Source organism: Microtus oregoni, unplaced genomic scaffold (genome assembly GCF_018167655.1).
Source record: "Microtus oregoni isolate MIOR12 unplaced genomic scaffold, Mior012 000043F_ref0000047, whole genome shotgun sequence".
NCBI classification, from domain to species: Eukaryota; Metazoa; Chordata; class Mammalia; order Rodentia; family Cricetidae; genus Microtus; species Microtus oregoni.
Genome location: NW_024543210.1, coordinates 13,550,959 through 13,577,068, shown reverse-complemented (window position 1 = coordinate 13,577,068; position 26,110 = coordinate 13,550,959). Strand labels below are relative to the sequence as shown.

The following is a 26,110-nucleotide window of genomic DNA, read 5'->3' as shown; positions in this document are numbered from 1 at the left end:
CCAGCCGCCTGCTACCTTATGGCCGAAATAACAACACACAAACCATATTCATTTAAACACTGCTTGGCCCTTTAGCTCTAGCCCTTACTGGCTAATTCTGATATCCCGATCAACCCATCTCTAATAATCTGTGAGAACCGGTCTTACCTGGAAGATTCTAGCCTAGTCCATCCTGGGTCGGAGCTTCATGCGTCTGCCTGGGAGTTGGGAGCATGGCATCTCCCTGAGGCGTCTGCTCCCGAGAGGAGAGATGTGGAGTCTGACCTCACTTCCTCTTCCTCCCAGCGTCCTGTTCTGCCTACTCCTCCCACCTATCTTTCAACCAATAAAATGGGCCAAGGCAGTTCCTTTATTAGCCAATGACCTTCCTCCATCACTTTCTCTGTGTGTTCCTATCACTGTGCCACCACTGTCATGAAGCCCTTGTCAAGGAGGGATCATGAGACTTTGATTGAGGTTGTGAGCGAAATATCTCTCTCTCTGTGTGTGTATGTGTATATATAAATATGTATATATGTATATATATATGTATATACATATATATGTATATATATATATATATATATATATAATCTAGCCTTCCTTGGTTATTCTGCTTTAACAACAGAAATCGGTCTAATATGAAGGTTAAGCTACTTGCTTAGGAAGCCAAGCCAAGACGTCTTTCCAGGTTGTCTGAATCTATACCATACTGCTTCCTGACAAGCTGTGAGGGCTTTGAAATCTGTGCTGTTTGATGACTGACTGTCCACTGTACCCATCTTCTAGGACCCACGAAAGACGTCTGGCCGAGGGAAACACTTCTTCCACAGTTCACTTTAATCTATTGTTTATAGGACAGTGGTTAGGATGGATCAGAGCTGGTCCTCAGGGAGGAAACTGTCCCAGAGGGATGTTCCTGAACCTACAGTGGAGAAAAATGGAGTCTGGGTTTCATCTTGACTAAAACCATGGAATTTACTGAGGACCAGAGCTTGGGGATATGACTCAGAACCTGAGTTTTCTGAGTAAGTCGCCCCTGAGCCTTTTGTGCTATGAGATAAAATCAAATGGGAACTCCCTCATGGATACAGCAGTAAAACACACGGCGGAGCAGCAGCACAGATGAAGGCTGTGGGGCGGGTGGGAAGACATGCACGAAGCCAACACAGAACAGGACAAATTCCAGTGCCCCGCAGATCGTCCTCACGCATGGTTTACCAATGGCACATGCCCTTGTGCACACCCAGACACAGCAGGCATCTGACAGCAAGGGAACCAGTCTCCTCTCCTCATTTGGCTGTTGGGCCTGTGGCAGCTTAATCCTGCTCCATGCACTGAAAATGCCTCTAAGGACTTCTTTCCATTGCACTAACATCCTGTGGGCTGTCAGTAGCCAAGGGAAAGAAAAACCTGTGGTGTGTGACAGGATTTACTTTGCTTCATTCACTGCATGCTAGGGACACAGAAGTGGTAATAATAATAATAATATTTGATAATAATAATAATAAGAGTAATAGCGACCCACTATTAGATTGAAGAAGGAAGGTGAGGGGAAACCAGAGGAGGCAGGGTATCAGCTGTTGATGGGGGAAGTTTGAGAAGGAGTTCTTGTCGGTGCTCACAGCTACTGGCTTCTTCTCTAGCTAGGCTGAGTAGCTGAGACGGGCCCTGGGCCTCTCCTGGGTAGCTTCAGCCAGACACAAAACTGAAAAGAGAAGCTCACAGATCGTGGGGGGTGTGTGGATGGGTGTGGGAGGCGCTTCTCCAAGGACACGCAGCGCTAAAGCAAGCCAGGGTGATCTGCTGGGTGCAGCTTCTCCCTGAACAAAACTCCGGCAAGTTCAGGGGCTATGAGGCTCAAGACGGGACAAAGCAACAGAAACGGTGGCAGGGAAGGTCAGGCCCAGCTTGTACCAAGTTGTAGCAGAAGGCAAGAAGCTAAAGGGGGTGGAGGGGGATGTGTCTTATGTCCTCTTAGGGCAAACACATCAGAGGCCAGATGAAGGGGCAGACCAGCGTGAGAAATATCCTTAATTACGAAACACAGACTCATGAAAATAATTCAAGCTATGGTGACATTTAAATGAAAGAAACTAAATCTGAGCTTGTAGTGGTTGGGGTGGGGTGGAAAAGGAGAAACCCCAAACAAGAATTTACTCTGCTTATTAAGAAAAAAAGACGTCTCTAAGCTAATTTTCTTTTTTAATTCAAACACATACAAACTGTAACACAGAAACTTAGACACAGGCTCTTGGAGACACCTGCCAGCTGGCCGCTCCTGCAAGCCTCCCAACAAGACCCACTTGTGTTTCTATGTGCCCCAGGTCCCTTGTTAGACAACAGGCTGGTCCCCTCGTGCGGCTCTGCTTGGTGTCTATAGTACAAAAGCTGAAGGGCTCTCCAGTCCGTCGAAACCGCTAAAACACTGAAATCATTTCTCTCAGCCTAAATGGCATTCAGAATAAACACTGTGAATTGATGAAATGACCAATTATGTGAAGTAGCCCTGCCTGGTGTAATCCAAACCAAATCTTCCCCCATTATCCTCAAACTGGGAGGTGATTCGACAGCCCAGACTGCCTACGCTTTGTGAGCCAAAAGACGGTGCCACACTCGAGGGCCAAGGAAGACCTTGAGCACTTCTGGCTAATTTTTCCTATTAGTTTTATGCTAGAAAATATCAATATACTGTTCAACAGCTCACAAGCCAAGCAACTGCTAACCAACCAAAGGCGGTAGGTTTGCTGCTGGAATTGTGATGTCGCTTTAGGCTCTCACTCCCAAGTATTTCTCGGTAGAGCAGCCTAAGTCCCTCACTTTTTTTTGTTTTGTTTTGTTTTTCAACTTTATGACAGTGTGAAAACTATATGCCTCGTGGGGAGAACTGTCCTTGAAGAGCAAGGCGAGGTTGTGCACACCTGTAATCCTAGAAGAACAGGAGTTGAAGGTTAGCCTTTACTGTATTGCAAGTTTGAGCTAGCCTGAGCTACATGAGACTACGTTCAAAAAGTAAGAAAAAAAAGAAACTCTTTCTAGACAAAGGGTTTAGGGCCTTGACTTCTTATGACGCGGGCAGTAATAACTGTGCAGCTGCCACCGGCCACATATTCACAAGGGCAAACCACTGTCACTTCACAGTGACTTGTGTTGGCAAGCACGTACAGCATTAGGTGAATTCCTGTGCTATTTCCTCGTTACAGTAGTTGATTTGAATATGGTCAAGGAGCACCTGCCGGGTGCCACATGTCTAGTACCATGTCCCCATTGTGCTGCCCTTCGGGATTTCCCTCTCTGGGAATGCCACGTCTGTGAATCATACGTACACGCACGCGCACACACACACATCTCTTTCTGGTTTAGGCCTTTCAGAAATGTCACTTCCCCAAGGAAGTGATGCCCCCTCTTCTACACACTTCCTGCCAAAAAGTGAGCTTCCTCTTCCCCACGTGGCCCAACTGCCTGTCTTCCAGGTCCTGCATCCTGTACCTCACCCACCCTGGCTGCACAGAATCTCTGAGCCTGGATTCCTTCCTGGTCTGATATGGAAAGAAGAGGAAAGATGTGCGCATGGCTGAGAAAGCAGCATTGAGGTCGGGCACGGTTCCAACTCCTTTGCATCCCTGTATCTTTAGGTGTAAAGTTGCTGGCATCAGCAACTTCTGGACAACAAAGATCATTTGGGAAGATTCCCTTAAAGTCTGAAATAACTCTTTTAGGGTACAGGGGTCTCAAGAACTCTAGATGAGAAGGCAAAATGGTAAAAACATCACAGAAACAAAAATGTTAGCACATCACTAAACCCCAAATTTATAAAGATTTTTATGGTTTTCATATACACAATATAGAACACACACATTATATTCATCTGAATGTAGATCCCATGTACATCTGAAACCTGTAGTAGTTTAATTCCCAGTTTATATAGGAATAAGGGCATTTATAAATCATCAAGAGAAAAAAAGGAAGATACATCCACCCATGCAACAGAACCCACCGCACTCTCTCTTTTTCATATACACAATATAGAACACACACATTATATTCATCTGAATGTAGATCCCATGTACATCTGAAACCTGTAGTAGTTTAATTCCCAGTTTATATAGGAATAAGGGCATTTATAAATCATCAAGAGAAAAAAAGGAAGATACATCCACCCATGCAACAGAACCCACCGCACTCTCTCGGGCATTACCGACTCCCTCCATGGTTTTGTGTTATAGATACCAACCAAAAAACCTGATCCCCACAGAGTAATCTTACCTAATGTGGAACAGAACAGACTGAATCCTGCAAGAAAAAGCTCCAAGCAAACAAAACCCCAACTCTAAAAATAACCCAAAGGTTAATGATACCCATGCAATTACTATAGCTCTACATGAAAAGGAGAGACACGGGTTACAGCGAACTTCACTCGAGAAAAAAAACCCAATGGCCCAACCATTGTTCCTAATCTTAGCAATTGTGTGTCAATTCCTTCCCTTTTCTTAGTCATTTAGGGCACCTATGATGGCTACAAAAGTAAAATTTACTCAACTGTATCTGTATTAAGAAAAACACCCCCAAACTCTCCGGATCCTAGTTTCATGTGCTATTGAAAAACCTGAAGCAGTGTGGCCCATGAAACAAGAACCATATCTCCCACCATTGTTAGAACTACTCCAGAAAAATCAATGGAAGGTGCCTCTTCTTAACCACAGGAGCATCTAACCCCTTCATATACACGGCTCGTTTCAGTGCACCCTTTCACAAGACAGGCTGAACAGCTGGCCAAAGGCATCAAATCCTCCATCCTGCAACGGCACAGCTCTGAAGATCTTGGCACACTCCTGTCTACTCGCTTTCCATGTCTGTGCTTCCCTCTCGTCCACAACTCCTGGATGAGTTGGGGTGGGATAGTCAACAAGGACTGCCTAGTTTACACACAGAGCAGACACCCACAACAGCCATAACCCAAAAGCAACATCTAAAAGAAGCAGGCATACATCATCCATGTTCAACCATCCCTTCTCCAACTCTGACAATGCAAAGCAATTTAACAGCAAAACTGGAGGTGAAAGACAGTTTGGATTCCTTGACAGGATCTAGCACCACATTTGAGGATGGGTTGGAACACAGTCCCCCAGTCGATGACACTAGATGACCAACTGTCCTGGAGCATCAGAACAAGCTGCAGCCAACCTTCCAGGTACGCAGGAAATGTTAGGAGATGACATGGAACAAATGTATCTCCATGGTGACAGAAGTGTCAATATACCCAAACCAGCCGGGATCGTCCCAGGTATCAGAAACTCACGAGAGTTTGCGTTTATCAACCCGGTGTGCACTCCTGTCACATCCAACTGTCACTGTTCCAACTCCACCAAAGAAAACAGCCCTGGGACAGAGGCCTGGTTTCAAACTCACAATTCCCAGCCACCGAGACACTTGAGCAGGAAGAACTAAGAAGTGGGCCTTCAGACCCGGGTACAACAGTCACACACCTCTCCAGAGAGCTGCTACTAACCAGAAGTTAGCGCCCCAACAGGCACCGTGCACAAAGGAGGGAAGGAGATGAGGGAACAGGATGTGCTGCCCCTAGACACCTACCTTGCAGAAGGGCTCCGTTTCTCTTGAAGAAGGTACTGCCTGGCCAGATGGGTGGACCTGATGTGCTGGAAGAGAACACAGATGTATGTGAGGTTTGAGAACTGGGATCCACCCTCACGCCCCGGCAGCCCTTTCCTTGGCAGCCCCTTCTCCAAACTTCACACATGGAGGCCTTGGAACCTTTCCCCAGGCACGCTTTAAAAATAATTAGGTTAAAAACGGGCTTTCTTTCCCCACAGCAAAACCATCTGTGCAAACGTTCTGGTTATCATCTTGGCCAGGGTCACAACTGGCCAATGAGAGAGCATCTACAGGCCACCAGCAAACGCATGTGGTTGGGGATTTGATTTGGTGATATCAGGAAGCACTGACGTTTGTTGGTGTCTGTTTACGAGCCCATGGGTGCTCATGAATGCCCATGGCAAACAAGCCTTGTCCGTGTCTTGTGACTGAGCACGGCTTCTGGCTTCCTAGTTATACATCAGAACTTGCTGGCAATATACCCGCAGTGGCCTTTCTTGCCATCCCCCCTACCAAATTCTCTCCACACAGATGTGACTTTGATCCACTCCTGCCCTCCCTTCTGTTGTTTTGCATCTTGTTTTCAATTTCTTGGCTTAAAATGTTGCACTCCATACCCCATAAAACACTCTGCAGATGCATCACCACCCACATTCTGGTGACAGCAGAGGCAAGAACATGAACGAAATCAATGTATCACTAAGGCGCTCACTGTATTTCTAGAGGAGTATTTTCAATGTCTAAAGACAGTCAGTGAAAAACTTTATAGCCACCCAATCTTAGTAAAAAACCCTTCGAGTGGAGAGGGGGTTATCCTCAATCAAGGACTAGCTTAAGATTAATGTTAGAAAACCCTCGGTTCACAATGCTAGACATGCAGGCCAAGGGGCAATTTAAATTACTCTCACCAAAACAGTATATGGCAAATGATGTTGCTTAAAGCAGCATCAATCATATTCAACATTTAACAAATTAAAATTGGCCAGAGAAATACATTTGTAAGTTCGCATCACACACATGTGTGCCTGTGCACACGCGCACATGCGCACATACACACACACACACACACACACACACACACACCCCTGAATAAATACAAAAACGCTTCAGTAGTCAGTGCGAAGGATACAATGCTGTTAACAAGGACAGGCGATGCCAGTGGCATTCTGCCTGCCAGAATTTCATTACCAGAGGTACAAATATTGTCATAGCTACAGGGACACGGGACATGATTGAGGAGGAGTTGGGAAAGAGAAAAAGCTACCACATAAAAAGGCTATTAAAGAGCATGATAATGTCAGACGTGCTTGCAAACACGGGCACTTCTTGTTTGACTGTGCTTCACTTTCGCGCGCCTTGCTATGCTCCGGGTTGCTGTTTCTGTTTTGTTTTCCTTTTGAAATGAATCACAGGTCTGCGCGCTGTGTGGGTCAGCACCGCTGTCCTCCGTTCCAACGATCCTTGGCCTCTTTAGCAACAAAGGAGCTTTAAATTGAGGTGTGTGCATCTATTTGTAGCAGTACCGCAGGCGTAACTGACTGCACACATGCAGTGTGAACCTAACGTTTGTATGCACTGGGGCTCTCGGGCAGCACCTGCTTCACTGTGGACGCCTAAGGGGAACCTGCAGACCTGAGGAGTGCGTGGCCAGGGAACTTGAATGCTCACAGACCTTTCTCTTTTAGCAATCAGAAGTAGTGCAGATTGTCAGCCCTGGCAGGCAGGGCTTCTGAGTGACAAGGGGGTGGACTGGACAGTAGCAGATCCAGCTGGGGACACGGGGGCTGCAGGACAATGATGGCAAGTTGATTTTTCTCCCATGTGATTCCTTTCTTATGGCATTTGGGGGCCTTTTAAGTCTCAGTCAGGAAGAACAACGTGCGTTAAAATGTTTAAGAGCTGGCCTTTAGCAACGCCGGCGAGTTCCCAGAACCGACCACCTGCTTTATTACATCTTTATAATAAAGCAGGAAACAGCAAGCTGGCTGCAGCCAACACTGAACTGGCTGCTTCATAAAGATATTTAAAAACTGAGGACTTCATTATATGGAGGAGTTCATTGCTTCTGGAGAATTCAATAATTGAGTATTACTGCAGAAGCCTGAATATCCAGCTTACTGCCACCCAAATCTCCTTTTCCTTCTGACCTTGATTTGCCTGAAACTGAGCAGATACGCAGGACGGAGGAAATATGGGGAGCTGAGGTCAGATAAACCCGGTGGTTTTAGATAAGGAAAATTCTCTGTATGATGGAAATCTCCCGGAGGATTTCTACAGCACTCTTCCAACACCTTAAGTCACTGATGGGGATTCTGTGGGCGCTGGGCTCTGCTGTCCCTCTGGGCCGTCCTCAGGAGGTGGAGGGAGGTCTGGCCCAGCATAAGGCCTGCAGCGACCCCTTGCTGTCAGTACCTGGTGCATTCAGAAGGTAGGCAGGTGTGTGTGTGTGTGTGTGTGTGTGTGTGTCCAGCAGTTAAGTAAGCTGGGCATTCTCAGTGCCATATTCCACATGCCCCTTTGAGATTTTCCCTCAAAATGACATGATCTGAATGCTAGGAATTTCAGGGTTTGTTTAATACCTATTCAGAGCTGTGTTTGGTGCTACAAAAGGGTAGGGAAAAGAACAAAAAACCTAATGAAACTCCTATCTGTGACCTCTAAGAACTTAACTGCCATACGTCCCTCTGATGCCATCTAGAGAGACTAGGAACGCCTGTAGGAAAGCTAATGGCCCTGGCTCCAGCTGCAGGCTGGCAAAGCACAAACTTGATTTTATTCCTGCAGCTGGAGACATCCCTGGCTGATTGGCCTTTAGAGCTCAAAGTTAGTTAAAAATACATCCAAATGAAATTACTTAAAAATGCATATTAACTGCAAGCATTCACAGAAAATAGTGTGTGATATCTGTGAGGGGCTGTGCCCTCCCACCCCCCCTTTTCCAAATGGGGCGGGGGGGGGGGGAGACTGATAAACACATGATAAAAACAGGCTCCTGAAGCTTGTCCTGTAAATACAAGTGACTGGTGAATGTCATTTCTACGCAAAATGGCCAGGAAGGGTACATAACTTGGGACATTCTAATTGTCTCACCATGGTTTCCACACTGCTGATCACTGGAATAGCAAGTGGCAAACTTTTCCGTGGTTCCGGATCACCTTCCGTATGGGAGCAACCACAGTCCTGGGACGTCAAGGGACTGTAAGCCGGGGTCAGCACAAGAACAGACCTGGGCTTCTGGAGTCTGCCACGCTCCCTTGCTCATCCTCCAGCTTGCCCTTTGCACCTTCCCACACAGAAGTCTTAGCCACCCTTCCCCACGGAAGGTCTTTTGTTAGGAATCTCTCCCAGGCAAAGGCCCGGGCTAGAAAAAGCAATCTGACTAACCATATGTGGAAGACAGTAGGTTCCTATTAGCAGAAACAATACAACGCCCCGCACGGCAAATGTCTCATTTCAATAATGTGCAAACAGTGACCTTCAGCACTATCAGCCTTACTAACAAAGGAAGCAGGCCAACAGGTTAAGAGGGCTTTGCCTGCCAGAAAGTCTGTCTCTGAACTAGCATTTCAGAACACTGTTCTGCTGAATGTAGAGCCCGGTGCTGAACCAACAAAACCCAAGAGAGGCCCAACGGCTCCCCAACAGCACACCATGTATCCCCCCAGAGGCCCACAGTATTTAATCACTTCTGGACCTCGTGTTCTTTTATGTACCCCAATAAGTATGCTGGGAGTCCACAGTGATAGAGCCCTGAGGTGTAGTTCTTGGAATCTGCCTTACACACATGATCTTCAATCACTGTGAAATTGGGGTATCTTATAAACCCAAAGCACAGGCAGCTCTGATAGGACCCACCACTGCATTCACCAGTCAGGACTTTTTATGTGCCCAACGGCACATAAAAGCAGACTGAGAAGTCTGAGAAGTCTGCTCCTCTAAGGTCCCAATGCCAAGCATGATCGCCTGCAAAGAACAGAACGCTTCACCATGGAGGAAATGCGAAGGAATGCTAAATGAATGAAGCCAGCGAAGAGGACCAACACTGCCGAGAGCATGCTTCCGTGAGGTCCTCAGAGCGGTCACTCGGAGACAAAGCAGGAAGAGGGGTGTGGACTGTGGTTATTTAATGGGCAGAGTTTTGGTCTTGCGGGGTAAAAGTTCTGGAGACTGGGCACGCAATGGCTCCAGCACTCTCAACACTACAGTGTCGCACACTTAAAACTGGGTAAGATGGAAGGCGCATCTCATGCGAACACCTGCTTTACTGGAGGTTACAGACACTGATGTTCAAAAATCGTGGGAGCTAGAGTGAGAGCACAGGCGCGTGGAGGGGCACAGAGGGGCTCCGGGAGGGGTGACTGACCGGAAGCCTGGCGTGTGGGCAGGAAGACAGGGTAATTCACTCTCTGTCTGACCTTCCCGTGCTGTTAACCAAAATGACCCAGAGCACACTGAAGGGCAGGCTCAGCTTTAGTTTAAGGCGGGAGGGGGAAAGGAAGGAAGGAAGGAAGGAAGGAAGGAAAGAAGGAAGGAAGGAAGGAATTCTGTCCCTGGATAGATTACCAGGAAAGTAACAGGGACACCTCGAACCTACCTCAGACCCTAACACAACCCCTGAGAGCCGGGCGGTGATGGCGCACGCCTTTAATCCCAGCACTCGGGAGGCAGAGGCAGGTGGATCTCTGTGAGTTCGAGACCAGCCTGGACTACAATAGCTAGTTCCAGGACAGGCTCCAAAGCCACAGAGAAACCCTGTGGGGGGTGAGGTGTCTGGGGGGGGGGGGGGGGTGAGGGGGTGGGGAGACAACCCCTGAGGGAAGGATGTAATGTGTCTGAAATGTATAAATGTAGTCATTAGGAGGACCTAGGCAGAGATACAGACACAGAAGTTGGGGTAAAATCACCCCAACTGTCAGAGAATCATCACTTGAGGAGTACACAAATATCTCATTATAAACCAGGAGCCTCAGCCGGGCAGTGCTGGCACATGTCTTTAATCCCGGCACTTGGGAGGCAGAGACAGGCGGATCTCTATGAGTTCCAGGCCAGCCTGGTCTACAAGAGCTAGTTCCAGGACAAGCTTCAGAGCTACAGGGAAATCCTGTCTCGAAAAACCATGATGATGATGATGATGATGATGATGATGATGATGATGATGATGATGAAGAAGAAGAAGAAGAAGAAGAAGAAGAAGAAGAAGAAGAAGAAGAAGAAGAAGAAGAAGAAAAGAAATAAAATAAAACAGGAGCCTCAGGAGTCATTGCGGAAGAACGGGAGGAAAGCTAGGGAGAGCCACAGGTAGTAGACAGCTGCAGGAAAACTATTTGCTGGACATGACAGGTCTGTTATACATGGACTTGCAGCAGCTTGGCTGTGTGAGCGAGGTCAAGCCAGCCAAAGTGCCAGGATGGGTTAGGGAGGGGCTCATGAAGCCCCACTCCTAACGGAAAGGCAATGATGGCTGCTGGGGTACAGAGATCAATTTTCTCCAGAGATGTGGCCTCAAGAGAGGCTCCAGTAGTCCTGTACCCCGTGTGTGCAGGCAGCATGAAGTGAGCGGACTCAGTGGGGAAACAAAAACAAGGAGCACAAGAAGTCAAGAAGGAAAAGTGGAAAGTGGGGGGAGCGTCCGGGAGGAGCTGGGGAAGGAAGCTTAATCAAAAACACTTTATATGCATGTAAGAAATTATCAAACAATAAAAAAGATTTTAAGAAAAGTAAAGTCACTAAAACATAACTTTAAAAAAAAAGTAAATCAAATGGGCATGCCTGGACATTAAAAGGAGTCAAGACAGGCAGCTGGTCCTATCTAAGGCGGAGTGAGCAGCGCAGGGGGACAAGTGCCCCTGCAGATCTCCTAACTTGCCCAAGCCTCGACTGTCTGCATGTGAACTATGGGGCAAGCGTTCACCTGCATCACCTAAGAACGAAACAGGATGAGGCGTCAAAGAGAGGGGCTCTGTAAACCACAGTGGTCACCACTGTCATCCTGATTCCAGGAAATCTGCAGTTTGGAGAAGTTTCCTGACACACTCGAGGCCACACGAGGCCACACAGTGACACATGAGACAGCTGTGGCTTGGTGCCCGCGCTTCCTCAAGCACCCTGGGCTCTCTGAATTTGGCTCTTTTCTGCATTCCTGTGACAGATGCGGGCGTTTCTCATCTCTTCCTGAAGGATGTTTTGAGAGTTCCCAAATGCAACTGGTTTGCTAGTCCAGATACAACCCATGGTCTTAAAATATCGACGGCTAAAGGAACAGCTTCAGAGACTCCTCCTCCTCCAAAGAAACTTAAAACAGGACAGGTGGAGACCTCTCAGGGCTGGCGAGTCTTCCGAGGTGGACATCTGTCAGGGCGCAGTCACTGAAGTGGTCAGACAAGCACCATCTGGGACCCCAGAAAGCATAAGCCACAGAGGGCAAAGCACCAATCACTTTATAACCTAAGCAAATGTCATCACAGACCAGCCTACAGATGGCCCCGTGTGCCATGACTGCCCATGCCCTCATATGACAACAGGTGATAGTGGCCCTGGGCTAGATGAACTCTCATTTTTTTTTTATATCAGTAGTGGCCGGCCTGCTCATGATTATCAATTAAAGGTTTTTTTGTTTTTAGTTTTTTGGGGGGTGGGGGAAGGGAAGGAGGGAGGGAAGACGGGCTATACACTGTATTAAAGTCCTATCAGACAGATTGGATGGACTAGAGATTTGGTGATGGTAGAGACCTGGGATGTTACAGGTCTGCAGCCAAATTCTCTTGGTTCTTTAGTCCTTTAGTCCCTTAGTCCCTTGTCAGACCCCTTCTATTTGAGAAATCCTTTCAGAAAGAACAGACAGAACACTTGCTTCCAGGAACCCAAGGCTCAGGATCTTGGTGGGGAGCATCTGAGACCTTAGCAGGGTTTGCTGGAACCTCCCCAATATTCCCACCAACGTTTTGAAAAGCTTCTTGCTATGATGACTTCATCAGACTTCTGCCACACTGAACATGCTACTTGGGGCACCGTGAGAATCTGTGCTCCGAGGAACCAGGCGAGAAATCTCCCAAACCTGTTCTTGGGGTTCTTGGGCTCCGGAATTAAATTTCTATTGTTTTGGAATTGCCTGGCTTAGGCGATTCTGTGGGAGCAGTTCAAAGAGGGGAAGAAAATGGAAACCGGCCCCCGGCCACCCTCCTTCCCCATTCCTCACCTTCACCCTCTCAAGTATCAGCACTCTGCCTCTGGTTATGTAACCTCTGTTGTTCCTTTTGGAGACAAGGCCGCACATGTGCAGAGAATACAGCATCCCCCTGGACTACAAATCCCAGCTCAATGGAAAGCCACGCATGCGCAGGACATTCTCCCAGATGCACCTGGATACCCCCTTTAAAAACGGGGGACGCCACAACTCACCCCTCTTTCCCTTTCATCTCTTCACCCCCTTTCCTCACCTGTCGTCACCCCCCTCCCCATTAAAGTTCCCCTACGTGGGACCGCCCTGTGTCTCGTGTTTTCTCTCCAACCCCACATCCAACCCCGCAGAAAGAACAACAACCTCTCCATTGTTTGGGGCATTTGTTGCTTTAAAATTCCTTCCACCTTTATCCTCAGAACACTCTCAGCCCTTTTCTTTCCAGTCCTTTCTGCTGTCTTCTGATAGTCTGCTAGGAACCCCGGATTCTCCTTGACTTCTGAAGTGTCATCGTGACCTCGGCCTTCATGTTCACACAGCAGGTCCCCACACTTCCATGTCTGTTCTAAACCCTCGAGTGTGAGGACACCAACCACACTGGATTAGTGGTCTACCCTACTCTAACAGGACCTCATGACAGCTAATTTCATCTTAAACCATGTCATATTCTGAGGGACTAGAAGGTTGAACATTAATCTGTGTATCTGTCGCTGTTCTTCACATGGTATCTTCACTGCCCAAACACAGCACATTTGTGCTTTTCTTGCCTTGAATCTTTACAGAGTCGCTACAACACTGAGAACCTGGCTGGTGACTATCAGATATTGGCTAAGGGGCTGAAACTTTAAACTTGAACTCTGCATCTGGTGACTACTTAAGAAATGTTCCGGGCCACACCCCTGGAGTCTATGACACTGTGTCTGTCCTCCGGCCACCCCTGTCGACTCTCCCTAACGTCTCCCACACTTCCTCTGCCTTTGCAGCCTCATGATTCTGGGTCCCTGAGAAGTTCTCCGTAACAGTAAGAATGCCTCCCCACCAGGCTCTCCCTCAAAGCCACTTGCTCTGCAGAACTCCTCCTTACCCTCACTAAGCCAAGTAGGCACACTCTCACCCCAAAACTCCTGCTTCATGTCAACAGACATCTCATTTTCGTGCGTCTTCTATATAATGAATTGCTATGCATTTTTCATCTGAAAACTTCAGTGCATACAGAAACATGAGAGCTCATGGGGCAGGGCAGGTGCCATCAGCGCTGTGTCCTGCTGCCACTCAGAAGCCCCCCCATCCTTTCCCAACATCTTCCACTGTTCTCCAGATGCTGCCCGGGCGGGTCTTTAAAGCACACAGACCATATCTAGGACTCATCCGAGCCCATCTTCTTTTTGCCTGCCCTTGTCCTGTGTTCTCAGTAGGGCTCCCTTGCCTTTTAGGGATCAACCAATCTCAGACCCCAGCAAGGTATTTTCCAACGACTTCTACCCTTTAGATAATCTCTCTGAACTCTTCCTGGCACTAAAAGTCTATCCCACCCCTCAGGGAATAATCCACAGTTCATACCGTCTTTCTTCTTGATACCTTTCATTCAGTTTCTGGTGTGTGCCCATTGTCCAACAGTGACTCCCCACCTGGAGGTAGGCTAAGGTCTCTGCACACCGAAGACAGCCACAAAGAGAACAGGAATGCTGCTAGCATCTCCCCAACACAATGGTCAGACTTTAAGAACTAAAAACAAATCTCTAATGGCACTATCTCTAAATCTTTTACGAAGGAGCATGCCTAGACTATGTCTTCTTCTTCCCCGACGGTCATAGAAACATTCTTTGAAAAACAGAAAGGAAATTATAAGCCTCATCGCTGACGGTAAAGTAATGAGCGAGATGATTTTGAACTCGTCTCTTCTGTGATTTCTTGATTACCTAGGAATATATAAATAACTAGATAAGAGCATGTATATTTTGGGTAAGACGGAAGGCCTGTTTGGGCGTCCTGAAGAAGTCCTGTCTAAACCTGGGGGGCCGGGTTTCAGAAGCGCCAGCTCAGTGTACGTCTTACTGAGCAGTAGCAAAGGTGTTTATCATTATCTTAGTGCTACACGTTTCTAATTTTACATATGAAAACCATGGCATCATTCAGCAGAAAGCGCATTATTTGCATGATGTATTTGCATTTGTAAAACACCCACATTTACTTTTACAGCTTAATGGGCCCCGTTTAAATGGGCCACTCTACATAAATGGAGTACACTGGTTCCCAACTCAATGGTGCTGATAAGAAAACTACTCCTTTTAGATGCAAATGAACCTACTAATCACAACTGAAATGGTGGCGGTGGAGAGCACAGCAGCTGTTCCTAGAACTCCAAGTCTAAGGCCAGTTGGTTCCAGCTTAAGCTCTGGGCAGCCTGGGATTTCCCCTAGAAGACATCTGTCTACAGACTTGGAGATCAACTCCATGTTTTCCAAAAGAGACAAGAGATTCTGCGAGCCCACTGTGCACATGTGGCCAGGCCCATCCATGTCAACACACCAAGGGGAAGCACGGAGAAAAGGCGAGGTCCACACAGGTAAAGAAGGTTTACGTTATGACCAAAGCCACCAGACAGCCCATGGGTCTCACTCTTAACACATACAGAGCAATGGACACAGCATGGGGTTCCTCAAAGAATCGAAGGCTAGGGAGATGGCTCGATGGGGAAAGGACCATTGAGAGCCTGAGTTTGGATCCCCATCACTCCAGGAAAACGCCAGTTATGGACAGATGAGCCTGTAACTTGGGGTATGTGTGTGGGGTGGTGGTGGTGACGGACAAGTTCATTGATGCATGAATGAAAAAGGGAAATGCACTAGATACATAAAGGATTATTCTTCAGCCCGAAAAGGGAAGGTGATTCTGTAACATAGATAAACCCTGAGGACATTCTGTTAAGTGCAACGAACCAGTTACATAAAAGACAGATTCTGTGTGAGTCTGTGTATCTGAGGTGCCTGGAGTCATCAAATTCACAGACAGAAAGTGGAATGGCAGTTGGTTGATGGGAGGCGAGTGGAAGAGCCCTAGGGAGTGGCGGTTCGTGGCCATTGTTTCAGATCTATGGGAGGAAAGTAATTCCAGAGGCAGAAGACGGTTAATGGCAGCACAGAGGTGAGCAGCTACAAACTGTCATGATGGTCATGTGACATGGTGTGCACTTGGCCATGCTTCAATAGATGACAAATGATGGATTATAGATAAACAATGATAGGCAGAGATGGACGATAGATGATACAAGATAAACATAGACGGACACAGATGAACAGAGAGACAGATGGATGGATATAGTGGAAGATGGGTAGATACAATTCACATCCTGAGTGCCCCCCCAAAGACTCGTGTTTTAGAGGCTTGGTTCCCAGAGTCTATTTGGAAGGTTAGCAAAGTCTTTAAAGGAGGGAACTGTGTGATGGTGTGCCTTCAATGGAATTATGGAACCCTGGGGTCCTTTCTACTTCGTGGCCCAAAGGTGACAACTTTTGCTCTGCCACTTGTCCCCTACCTTTCTTCGGGCCTGAAAGCAAGAGGCCTATCAGTCTTGAACTGGAATCTATAAAAGCATAAACCAAACCAAAATAAACCTTTTATCTTGATAAGCAGATTATTTCAAGTTGTTTGTTATAGTGGGAAAAGGCAATAAATAATGAGGCAGCCACTTCCTAAGAAGGCCGGCAGCTTTGCTCTGCTATTCCTAGGCTCCGGATATGAGACCTATTCCACACTGCTCATCATTCACGAACCAAACATCCCCTTACACTGAATGTGGACATGTCCCACAAACAGATACATATAATCGGGGACTCTAGGGTGGGTCAAGAATGGCAGACACCTCTGAATGCTTGGAAGGACTGTCACTTCTAGATCCCTTGATGACGAGGCTGTTCCTTCTGTATGGCAGAAGCCACTAAAAACCCTCATGTGACTCTCCTCTGAGCCCCAACCATTTTGCTGTTGTCACCAGATTCCAAATGCCACCTGCCAGCCATTCTCTGGTTGCAAGTCCTCACTCCCACCCGAGATACTATGGAAGCTGCAAATCTGTCAGCGCCCTTACTGGGTACTCAGCACAGGCCTGGTCCCCGGCACATGCTTGGTAAATTCTGGCTTACTGTCACAACCCCAAGTAGAAGCCCCTCAACATATCTCTGTACTGTGCTGATAGAGCACTGGAGCGGTCAGCTTACAACCAACTACGACCGTGACCGGCGGAGGCAGCTAACAGTCAGCCCGCCGTTCATGAGACTGAAAGTATAAGTGGGATGTGCCAACCCTTAGCTGTCCTGTCTCATGGTATAAACGGCAGCGGTGGCTGTCTATGACATCTCAAACCAGAGCAGAGAGCACTTGGTGGGACTGATCTCCGGCTTTTAAATCAATTCTACTCATAAACACTACCTTCCAGCATCACCACCTCACCTACCAGCATCCTGCTAGGGACCAGGCCTTTAACAGAGGTGCCCATATGGACACACCTGGCCAAACCCCGGTAACCACAAACACGGAGAATAGGATGGGCACGTTTGTCCAATGCTCCAAGTTCCTGGAATGGAGAGAGCAGTCCCATGTCTCCCACACAGGCTGTTATGACCCCAGAGAGGACCCGTGCAATACCGAGGCTGGGATTGAAGGATGGAAAGAGCTCAACACTTCTCCTTCCTCTACCATGGTCTCACAGAGATACTGGCAATGGTTCCAAGGGGAACCAGCTGGGTTTTCCAGACCATGTCACTGGGGTGGGAATGCTAAGCACAAGTGACAGCAGCAAAGCTGTGGTTGAAACTCCACCCCTTTAAGAGGAGATGCCTGTTGCATGGAAATAATCCAAAGGCAGGGTTCAGTCTTCTGTGTATGGTGGTGAGGGTGGGGCGGGGGAACGACAGAGCCAAAGGCTTTAGACTCCAAACAGTTACACCCCTAATTGACCGCAATGGGTTTTCTAAGTCCTTGAGCCAGTCCTAGAACTAAGAAGCGCTGTCTATGATTTGACATTAGCACCACTTTGAAGCAATGACATGCTGGATGTGACTATTAGTGTCACAACTTTATGTGTCCCTCGGAAGAAGTGACTTTGTCATCAGAAGCCACTATCATCTATCTGCAGAGTCCTGAGGAGACCAGAGCTCTAATACCTCATCTGTGTTTTGGTCATGGGCACACCCCTGGGTGTTCCGCATGATACTGGACACCAGTCAGATGAGAAAATAACCTATTCTTCCTTTGGAAGTCACTCCTACTCCACACCCCACCAAAGATAAAAGGAAAATTAAAATGCTGATTTGAGGGAAGTTGGTGGCACAGCAGGAGACCTGTCTAAATGTGTCTTTGTCAAGGGGAGAGAGTCCAGGCTCTGCAGAGTGGATTCCTGAGGACCAGACGCAGAGGCTCATCTCCACGGCTTAGCAGACTTCCTTATAAGCTGGCTTGAAAGCGGGACGAAGCTATTTTAAATTCCCCAAAAGTAGTCTCTGATGTCTGCCAGCGTAACACTTGTGACTGGCACCTGCCTTTGTCTGGATACCTCCCATTGCACATCCATAGCTGCCTCCCTCTTTTGTCTTCCCTCTCCAGCTGTTCTCTCTCTGGCTGTTTCCTCACAGGCCACTCTCACAAGTGGTTCAATTGTGACTCTTCCCCCAGATGCCTCAGGTGTGCCTCTTACTCCCACACCAGGTGTTTAGCAGAGGGAAACAAATGGAAACAGGCCTGAGGACTCCAAGTCACTGGTCCCCATCCAACGTTACACGGGGTGAGGTCAAGACTCTGTGTACCTCAGTCCTACCCACATTACACTCTCCCAGGAAACACAGAGAATCATCATGTCCCTCCTGAGGAAAAAGCGAGAGGTCGATATTGCTACTTTTCCATGGCATTAGAAAACTCAAAACTAACATTCAAAAAAGTCAAGTCAGCTGAGCCTTGGGGGCATGGGCTTAGAATTCTGAGGCAGGAGGATGGTAACTAAGCCTTGGGGGCCACAGGTTTGGAATTCTGAGGCAGGAGGATAGTAACTTCAAAGTCTGTCCAATCTATCTGAGTTACAGAGAGAGAGGGCTCTATGCAAAGTCTAGTGGAAGGGCACCTGCCTATAGCTTGGCTTATGTCCAGGGGTTTAAGAGGTCATGGGTTGAACTCTACAATAGACATTTTCCCAGACATTTCCTCCTAGGTGTGAATAAAACTGTGGTTTGGACATTCTACTCGGCTTCCTTAATTTTGATCGACTGTCTTTCAATTAATATATAATAACTGTAATACATATGCTTTTTTATATGTGTAAATACAACATGCAAAGATTATATCCAGGTAATTGGCATATCTATCACCTCATACACTATCATTTCTTTGTGCAGGGAACAGTCGAAATTCTCCCTACTATTTTGAAGCATACAATTAATTGTTGTCAATCACAGTTACTCTACTGTGTGCAGAACATTGAAGTTATTTTGCCCACAGAACTGCCTAATTCCTGTGGCATCAAAGTCCATATAATTAAAGCCTTCAACACATCCAGGAAAACCTTAGCTTCCTGTGGCCTCCTTTCACAGCCTGCATCTGGGCACAGGTTGAGTAGACTCTACCTCAAGTCTACTAACCACCTGTGCAATGTGTCCTTCTTGTCAAGTGTCCCCTGATGTGAGTGATCCTGCAGGGTGTGGCCGGCCCTCCCTCCCTCCCTCTCCACCCACTTCTCCCCACTTCTGCTTTCATCATGGGCAGTGTCCAAAGGAGTCATATGCCCCTCAGTTTGAGGACCGCTCCACTGGCCTTAGCTTTCCCAGGGAAGACACTATTTAATTGCATGAAACTGTTGAACTTTACACAGGTTTATGCAAGGATGCACGCACTTAGCAATGTCTTCACTTTTTATGTAGTCCAGTCTAACACGTGACAAAAAGCACTGGCCCCTGGCTCCCTGTGATCTGTGTCACTTCCAAGTTGCTTAGCTCCTCACCTGCTCTACTTCCCCCCTCTGTCACCCTCACTTGGTGCTCTTTTACTCTTAGGGTACCAAGCTACAGGGGGTCTCCCAGGTACAAGCAAATGCTCTAGGCAGCTACCCCATTCCAGAACAGCTTCCTTCTTCAGCCTTTATGCAAACTCGGTACAGTCTAGAAAATGCTGCCCCTCCAGGCTGTCTCCTTTTCTCCACACCGTGTACAAAGTAGATTCTGTCTTTATACACATCAAAAGCATTCCAAGTTGCTGGCAGGTGCAGGTGTATAGCAAATGCCTCTGAAAGGAAGAAGGAGGGAGGGAGGGAGGGAGGGAGGCCAGGTGTGGTGCATCCTTTTACCTCAGCTCTCCTTACGCAGATCTCTGTGAGTTTGAGGTCAGCCTGGTCTACATAGTAAGTCCCAGGAAAGCCAGGACTATGTAAAGATCCTGCCTCAAAAACCAAAGAAGAAATAATAAATACATAAAAAGAAAGCTAACTAGTTCTATGAGGTGTACAGACCTGTTATCAAAACCCTCTTTTTATTGCTAAGTTCACTTTGTTCAAAATGATGAAGTCACTTAAAAGTGTCAAACAGGAATGAATAGCTAGTAAGGGACTCAGGACAGACGACAGACAGAAAGACAGACAGACAGACACACACACACACACACACACCTCCCAGTTCCCATATCCATTGACTCTTGTCATCTACAGAAAGGAAAAGAAACCTGAAGTAATGACTCAAACACATCGAAAGTCTGGTAGCTGCTTCTGAGTGAGAAGGAGCTGCTGTCTTTCAGAATGGGCACTCTGACGGACGGTCTTGCCATCTGCTTGTAGCACGGCATCCGGCTAGACTCGGCCAGGGCAGTCAAGCACTAAATTAACAGAGCCGTTGCCGCAAAGGTTCAAGGGCTCTGAACACGGGGTGCCTACCTAACTCTGAAGAACAGATTCCCACACCCCTTTGTCTCCCACATCAACAGGCTCAAGCCATGTGCTCTCCTCTCCCCCCCCCCCTCTCACTGGCGGCTGCTGAATGCAGCTGTTTTCAGCTCTTCCTGGTGGTCACCCCACTAAAAATAGCCCTGATGCTGTTGCATGGAAACTTGAGCAGAACCTGAAAGCGGATCCCATTTTAGTCTGAGCTGGTTCAACCTTGAAAGACGGGCAGCTGTGAACATGCTGAAGGAGTTGTATACCTACAGCAAAACGCAAAAGACAAAACACGAACAAAAACCACGATGGGACGGAGTCACAGTGCCGGGTCTGCAGCCTTAACTACCGTCATGTCCGTCTCTTCTGTTTGAAGCCAGACTGAGAACCTCAGCTGTGAGCACAGCTGTCATGAAGATCCCGGGGACAGTTCCTGAGAGCTGAGATTTCTGACTGCCTGAGAGAAGGCTAGCAGAGGTGACAAAAAGTGATTCCATAAAAGACTGTAAATAGGGGTACCGGGTTCTTTAAAAATCCTATTAAAAGCAACCAAAAGCTGTTTATAGAAACTCAAGCAACAACAATAACCCCATTCATCCTTTTGGCCACTCATCTGCTGCCTCATATGTAAGCACTGAACAATTAGAAGACTCTGGGTGTCTTCTGCGAAGGGGGTTCCAACTGAAGCAAAAGCAGTTAGAGAATCAGAGAGGAGGCTCCAGGAGCGGAGGCTGTCCACCTGCTGCCTTCCCTTGACCTTCTGTAAGGCATGAGCACTGGCACCTCCCAAACTGCAAGAAGAGGACCACCTAGACAATGTATAATCTGAAGTGTCTGATGCTCTATGGGGCCCCAAGTGTCCTCTCGATACATGTAATTGAGAGAAAAAAAATGCTGACAGCCATCCAGGGACAAGTCTGGAAGACAGTATAGTTTCTTCCTTTCTTTTTTTGAGGGTTTCTCTGTAGCTTTTTGGAGCCTATCCTTTGGAGCGTCTGTAGAACAGGCTGGCCTTGAACTCACAAAGATCTGCCTGCCTCTGCCTCCCAAGAGCTGGGATTAAAAGGATGTGCCGCCACCACCACCTGGCAACAGTGCAGTTTCTTAGAGCACCTACCAAGTAAAGAGTATGTTTTTCTTCTTAATTCTATGCGTATACAAGATGACTCATATCATATTTGCCTAGGAAATAAGAATTTTGTTCCATGATGTTCTGTCCTAGTCTGGCTGAGCCAAAGAGGGGAGGAACAAGCGGCCTGCCTGCCTGCAATAGGACTTGTCCCTTGGTGACACTTTATCACACTTACTCACCCCAGGGGTGGGCCCTATTTATAAACCTGGGCAACACACTTAAGATATGAACTGCTAGTTAGCATATATGGTGCGGTAGTTTGAATAGAATGACTCCGTAGGCTCATATATTTGAATGTTTGGTTTCCAGTTGATGGATGGAACTGTTTTGGAAGGATTAGAAGTTGTGGCCTTGCTGGAGGAGGTACATCATTGGGGTGCAAGGAGCTTTGCCATTTAAAAGTCCATGACATTCCTACCTAGCTCTCTCTCTCTCTCTCCCTCCCTCCCTCCCTCCCTGTCTCTCTCTCTTCCTCCCTCCTCCCCCGCCCCCACATTCTGCTTGAGGATAAAATATAAGCTCTCAGCCACAGCTATAGAACCATGCCTGTCTGCCTGCTACTATGCTTCCCAACATCATGGTTATAGATGAATCCTCTGAAACTGTAAACCCTCAATTAAATGCTTTCTTTGGTAAGTTGCCTTGATCACGGTACCTCTTCACAGTAATAGAACAGTAAGTAAAACACACATCACACTATAACTTAACAAAAACCTCAGTTTATCAGAAGTAATCTTGTGGAAACAGCACCTGTATACAGCAGTGCCCACCATGACCCTTATGACTATCAGCAGACAACATGAGCACATGGGTGAGCAGGCTGGCTAGCATACTCTTAGTATCAACATGGTTGTGTGAGTGTGGAAGTAATCACCAATGGTATAGACATTTGAACAGCAGCGTGCACCTGATACACTACTGCATTTTTAACACTAAATTTTTGTTAACAAGTCAAAAAATTTACACTTACTGCCAACAGCTTGCTGGCAGCCACCACCAGGGAGTTGTTGCCTGGCAACAGTCAAGCAAGCTTCCTCCCAGGAAGGGCCACTGCTAGATCTAGACTAATTCCAAAATGGACAAATATTTAAATTTTTATGTTTGTTAAGAATTTGGGATGGAGAATCCTGGAAAAACTGATTCATATTAAATAGATCAACGATGTGGATTTGCCTTTGGATCATGATCACGGGCTGCAACAGAACAGTTTAGACACCTAGGAAATTCTGTGACTACCTGACTCCTACAAATATTATACTAAACAAACCATGCATCTGTATTTTTAAAACTGTCTGTGTATGTGTGTGTATGTCCACGTTAGTACGTACATAAGTGTGTAGGTGCTTGAGGGAGCTAGAAGAGGGCATCAGTTCCTTGGAGCTGGAGTTTGAGGTGGTTGTGAACAACCCGAATATGAGTCATGGGAACCAGAGTCAGGTCCCCTGAAAGAGCAGCAAGTGCTCAACTGCTGAGCCACCTCTAGCCCTGCACCTGTGCTTCCGTAGAAACGTTTTGTCTGTTTTTCTAAGAATCAAGGTAAGAAAAAAAGAACCTGAGAGACCCAAGCTTTTGAAATGTATACAGTCACCCTGGGTATGTCTGGGTTCCTGTTCCGAGATCACTCACTAAAACTCACAGGTGCTTAGCATCCCTTAAACAAGACGGCATAGTCAATGCACAGATGTGGTCACCTCTGGGTTATCAAATACAGTGCGAACACTATGGAAACAATCACCATACCATAATAAATGGAAGTAATGACAAGAGAAAAGGTCTGTACATCTTCAGGATGCATCCTGGATAGATACCCCCTTCCCAGATAGTTTTGGGTCCCTAGGTGGACAAATGTGAGGACATGGAAGCCAAAAAATGCAAGGCCTGACGGTACTCACAGAGAAACCGGGAGCCAGTACTACCATTTTCATGATTCTTACAAATCTCAGCAGCTTTATGAGCAGAGTCTCTCTTTCTCTGCATGCTTGGTCTAGAGAACCTACTTTATCCCCATGAGGGGAGTTGAGAAGACTGTGTGCATGTGTGTGCACACACACTGAGTCCAGCTCCTTTTCCCATGCAAATATATGGTGGTCCCTCCAAATTGGGGTGGGGACTATTCATGTTCAAGCTGGTAAACTACTGAGTTATACTGCTGTGGGAGCTCCTTCCACTCCTTCATCCAATAGCCTTTAAGATTCCAGCCCACGTGGCCATGGTCTCTTATACTATAAATGCAGCTGTAAAGCCTGTGCTCACTCTCTTGCTTCTGGCTCTCACCTCCAGCTGCTAGACTCTGTTCCTGTTCCCTGCTTGTGCAGAGGACTGTGATCTAAGACAGTGATCTGTGAGTCTCCCCTAAATAAATAACTTTTTATTATATGTAATTCTGAACTAGTGTGGGATTATTTTGTATCTTCCACCATCATCTGGCACCCAACATGGGGCTGACCAAATCCACTTAAAAGCCTGAGAGAGTTTGGGAAGTTATTCTAGATAGAAAAGAATAGAGTTAAGCATGGCTTCTTGATAGCAGCACTTTCTCAAGTGCTCTCATTTAAGAGAGGCTTCCTAACTCAGTTTTAGCTGCAAAACCTTGCAGTTCTTTTAAGAGGTCCTGCCACAAAATACTTAAATGGTGTTGATGAAAAGCTGACTGCATACTTTTTGGTGGTAGCAGGAACCATGCAATGCCATAGAGTTGTGACAATAAACATGGCTCCCGCCAATACCTCTGCAATGAGGCTAGGGCTAGACTCTTCAGAAAAAAAGTTAAGGAATGGGTTGGATCCATTCGTCAAAACCACAATTTTAATCCTAGCTATATCACTTAGCAAATTAAAGAATCATGTGGTCAGAAAAAGAGATATATACAGTAAAGATAGATTCAAAGGCAAAGAAAACCTCTAAATGGTTTGTAGTGTGTTTAAAACTATATGTAGGCTTGGGAGAAAAAGAAAGGATAAAGTCCTTAAAAGAGAAAAAGAGTAGTTGGGTGTGGTGGTACACACCTTTAATCCCAACACTTGGGAGGCAGAGGCAGGCAGATCTCTGTGAGTTCAAGGACAACCTGGTCTACAGAGTGAGTTCCAGGACAGCCAAAGATACACAGAGAAATCCTGTCTCAAAAAGCCAAAAATTAGTAAAAGAAAGAGTTTAAAATAAAGCCAAGTAAAGATGAAAACTACACAGAGAGTCTGGATACTGTATGTTAGTGTGTTTTCTTTAAATTGTTTGATGGCTAAGGAAGGAGCAAAAGCTGGTAAAGACATTTGCTTATAAATGCTGCTAAATTAATCCAAAATAGGTATTTTGAAAATACCTTGACTTCAAAATTGATGTCAATAGCTATATTACTTTGGAGAAGAGGTTTTGCTTTTGTTTCCACAGGAAATGAGAGGCTATGGGTTTATTCTGTGTTAAGAAAAGTCAGGTTTGACCAAGGAAGACCCCTGAGAAATCTCCAATAGGAGGAATGGCCCAGATTTCTGAGTTCTACATCCAGAAGAGTCCAAAGACTGCTGCCTGAGATGATCAAGCCTCACAGAATATACCAGAAAGGACTTGATTATAATTCTAAATTTTCTTTAGGTCCCATAAGATTATCAGCACCCCCAATTAGCAGGAAGTAGCCTGGAAAACTATGCCCACATTCCTAAAAAATGGATTATGGATGTTTGCCTTTGTTTAGAATGTTGGTTAGAAATTATAGATAATGGTCAGTAGAAAAACTAAACAAAGAAGATTCAATTCAGAGTTCTTTTAAAAGCGGGAGGGGGGGGTGAAAAGTGCTGTGGGACAATGGTCTGTACCCTGTCACTTGTATTTTAAATGAATGCTGACTGGCCAGTAGCCAGGCAGGAAGTAGAGGCGGGGCAAGGAGAATTCTGGAAAAAGGGAAGTTTCAGTCTGCAGTGGTCACCCAGACACAGAACAAGCAAGATGTGACTGCCTTGCCAAAAGATACCAAGCCACATGGCTAGCACAGACAAATATTATGGGCTAATATAAGTTATAAGAGTTGATAAGAAGCCTGAGCTACTAGGCCAATCAGTTTATAATTAATGTAGACCTCTGTGTGATTTCTTTGAGACTTTATGACTGTGGGACCAGGGTGGGACAGAAACCCCTGTCAATAGTCACACCTTATACAGTTTAGGAGGTAAGGATGGTTTACAGTGATTCGGCGTGTGGATTAAAAAAACAAAACATTACCCAGGCGATGGTGGCGCACGCCTTTAATCCCAGCACTCGGGAGGCAGAGGTAGGCGGATCTCTGTGAGTTCGAGACCAGCCTGGTCTAGAGAGC

At 46.6% G+C, this 26,110-nt stretch overlaps 1 protein-coding gene across 10 annotated transcripts in view; it reads right to left on the bottom strand.

Annotated features, from left to right (window-relative positions):
• The window catches only part of Foxn3 (forkhead box N3), a 375,166-nt gene that overhangs the window by 95,863 nt on the left and 253,193 nt on the right, over positions 1–26,110 (bottom strand). For all 10 annotated transcript variants that reach the window (XM_041633433.1, XM_041633438.1, XM_041633435.1 and 7 more), the window contains one exon: positions 5,572–5,636. In XM_041633433.1, the coding sequence (XP_041489367.1) occupies positions 5,572–5,636 (65 nt within the window). The remainder of the gene's footprint in view (positions 1–5,571; positions 5,637–26,110) is intronic.